Source organism: Chinchilla lanigera, unplaced genomic scaffold (genome assembly GCF_000276665.1).
Source record: "Chinchilla lanigera isolate Chin_1 unplaced genomic scaffold, ChiLan1.0 scaffold00054, whole genome shotgun sequence".
Taxonomy (NCBI): domain Eukaryota; kingdom Metazoa; phylum Chordata; class Mammalia; order Rodentia; family Chinchillidae; genus Chinchilla; species Chinchilla lanigera.
The window spans coordinates 5,587,978-5,591,211 of record NW_004955455.1 but is presented as its reverse complement, the minus strand read 5'-3'; the positions used below and the strand labels follow the sequence as shown (position 1 = coordinate 5,591,211).

At 49.9% G+C, this 3,234-nt stretch overlaps 1 protein-coding gene across 1 annotated transcript in view; it reads right to left on the bottom strand.

Annotated features, from left to right (window-relative positions):
• Drg1 (developmentally regulated GTP binding protein 1) overlaps positions 1 to 2,899 on the bottom strand; it is a 19,779-nt gene extending 16,880 nt beyond the window's left edge. Inside the window, exons 1-3 of the mRNA XM_005396311.2 lie at positions 2,759 to 2,899; positions 1,295 to 1,418; positions 110 to 285 (exon numbers count right to left, since the gene is read on the bottom strand). Coding sequence (XP_005396368.1) covers positions 110 to 285; positions 1,295 to 1,418; positions 2,759 to 2,800 — 342 coding nt within the window. The 5' untranslated portion in view covers positions 2,801 to 2,899. The remainder of the gene's footprint in view (positions 1 to 109; positions 286 to 1,294; positions 1,419 to 2,758) is intronic.
• Positions 2,900 to 3,234: the final 335 nt, after the last annotated feature.

Genomic DNA, 3,234 nt, shown 5'->3' with positions numbered 1-3,234 from the left:
AAAAAAAAAAAAAAAATCAGACCTGGCATACAGTGAGCTCCCAAAAGTACTTCTTAAATGAACAAAAATACGGGCTTCTTCCCTTCCTTGGCCTGCAGGCCTGACTCACCTGGATCTTGGCGCCTTTGTATCTGATGACACCAGGCACAGTAGTCAGGGTAGTGAACTCATAGGCTGCCACCTCCGAATACACTCCTGCCAGGTTACTCAGCAGTGTTGACTTCCCCACAGATGGGAAGCCCACAAACCCAATTCGAGCATCACCTGTCTTGGCCACATCAAAACCTAAAGCAATAAACATCAGAAAGGAAATTATATCTAGATAAATTAAAATTCATGTAATTCCTTTCATATTTTTGCTGCCTATCTCTCTAGACCTCGTATCTCAAAACTTTACAGTTTTCCTCTGAAGTAGAACCAAAGCAAGCAAAATTCCCTCCACATCAATTCACAACATTCGAGCTGGCGCGTTGGCACAGGCACGCCTGTCATACCGATACTTGGGGGCGGAGGCAGGAGGATCACTGCCCGCTGGGGCTACAGAGTGAGCTCAAGGCCAGCCTAAGCTGCATAGCAAGACCCTGTCTCAGAAAGACAAAAAAACAAACCAAAAAACCAACATTCAAGGCAGTGTTTGATACAAAAACTGTATTCCTCTATCATTTAAACTGTTACACACTTTTTGAGTAACTATATTTAAAGAACAAGTACTTAAAAAACAGGGAGTTCTTTGTCTTAGCCCCTGTGAAAGGTGTAATTGACAGGACTTTATTCTGGTAAATGGCTACAAAAAAGTACAAACCCAAATCTGCAGCTTTTCCCTAACAAGCATATAGAGCTTATGGCATTCCTTTAGGTCCTAATCGTTTCTCTCGTGGCTTCTACTTCTTATTCTTACCTTCATATTCCCTTTGCAACAATTTTCCTACTTATTTGAATCTCGGCAATGGCACAGACCTATATACTTCTGCAAGCCAATGTAAACCTGTCCTGGATCAGTACAGACAAAAAAACCCCATAATTTACTTAGATAATATTCATCTGCCTCTGAAACCAGCAGAGTAAAACAAAATAAACACACTTGAAGAAGTCGGGCATAGGGGGAAAGGTTGAAACTGTGGAAAAGCCTAACATGTTCAAGACTTGGGTTTGATCCTCAGCATGAGAAAGAATTTAGAAAATACAAATCTGCTCTAAAAGAAAAATTACTTTAAAAACACATCAATTACTTTAAAAACACATATGTGTATTATTTTGATAGAAACTATACCAAAAAATATGGAAAAACACAAACCTTCTCCTGGCCCACCACCACCACCACCTTTCGGTGTAATGAGTTCTCTACGAAGCTTAGCAAGGCGAGCCTTAAGCAGCCCTAGGTGATGTGCTGTGGCCTTGTTCTTTTGAGTCCGAGCCATCTGTAAGGGAGGAACCGCAGCAATAAATCAAAAGCCATTCCCACGGGGTTAAATATCCAGAATGCTCCCCCCAGCTAAGAGAATGATTTTTCTGGGTCCTACTAATGGCAGAATACTCATCTTAAATATGTAAAAACGCATAAAAATTCATTTTCTCCATCTTCCACAAGCAAATGAGGCCAAATGAGACGAGATCAAGGTCATTCCAGCTAGCAGCGACCAACCAGACTAAAATCCACTTGCTGATCCCTTTTCTAGTGCTTGTATGTGTTATGCCCATCTGAAACAAGGTCACCATTCTTCTGGCTTCAAAAAGCTCAGAGAAACCTGGGCGTGGTAGTGCACACCTGAAATGCCACAATTCATAAGGCTGAGGCAGGAGGGTAGTGAGTTTGCCTGAACTACACAGTGAAACCTTGTGTCAAGAAAAAATCAGCCTGGGGGCACAGGCCTGCAAACCCAGGGGCGCGCTGGGAAAGTTTGAGCCCAGCCTGGGAAACTGTTGGGAAACTGTTGGCGCGCTGGGAAAGTTTGAGCCCAGCCCGGGCGTGGTGGTGCACGCCTGTAATCCCTGCACTAGGGGAGGCTGAGGCAGGAGGATCGCTGCGAGTTCGAGGCCAGCCTGGGCTACAAAGTGAGCTCAAGGTCAGCCCGAATTGCATAGGGAGACCCTGTCTCAAAAAGAAAAAAAATAATAATACTGTTTAGAAAAAAAAAGAAGAGATGTAATTCTGTGCGAAAGCCCTGGGTATGATTCCCACTACAAAAAAAAAGGAAAGAAAAATACAAAATTTCATAAAATAAAAAGTCCTGTCCGCCTCCGGCAACAGTCACGCAACATCCTGGTGGAATCAAATACCAGCAAAGCGCTCGTCAATCTACTTCCAGATCCTATCGCCGAAAGCGACACAGCGGACAAGGGAATCATTACTCAAAGATCTGGGGGTGGGGAGGTCGGGAATGACGAGGAGATACCCCGAAAGGCACGACTAGGTCAGGGCGGAGTGTGGAACAGGAATCAATCAGAGAAAAAGGAAACCGGAAAAGTCAGTACACAAGCCGGAACTGGAGGGTACGGACCAAGGGCCCACGGAGCCGGACACGCGCCAGGCAGGCGGGAGCCGAGGAGCCGCGGCGCGGGCGCGGGGAGCAGCGCACAGCCCAGCGAAGCGGGAGAAGCCGGCCCGGGACCGGGAGGCGAATCAGGAGGAGGCCGGGCTCAGCGCAGTCGGGAAACAGGGGCCGGATTTTAACTCAACCGAAAGGACGGGAGTACAGGAGCTACACTTCCGACGGAGGGATGTTCGGGCCGGGAGCAAAGCGCCAACTGTGCCCATTACCTCGGCTTCGATCTCCGCAATCTTTGCTAAAGTGCTGCTCATGGCGGCGAGTCCAGGGGGTGCGCACGAGCCGCCACACTAGCTGTCTCCCCTTGCACACAACACGGACCAGCCACAGCCGCCAGGACTGAGCCAACGCGCAGGCGCGGTACTTCCTACCTCTCGCGCGAGGATCACCACGAGAAGTACAGCGTAGAACGGTCTCCTCCCGCTCAGTGGGCCCCGCCCCGTCCCGCGAGCCAGTGCGGTGTCATAGAGCCCGCGGGAGCTGCGGCCAGAGAGGCCGCCCCTGGGCCGGCCTCCCAGAGCGCGCCGAGGGTCGCGCGCAGCTCGGCGCCGCCCGGTCGGAGCGGCGGCCCGCGCTGGCTCTGCCTACTGCGGTTAGCGATGCTCTGGGTTTGTGACCTCCGGGCCCTGGCCCAGGGCGAGAAGCGCCCTCACACCCCGACCCTCCCTCCATCCTGCTGGCACTTACA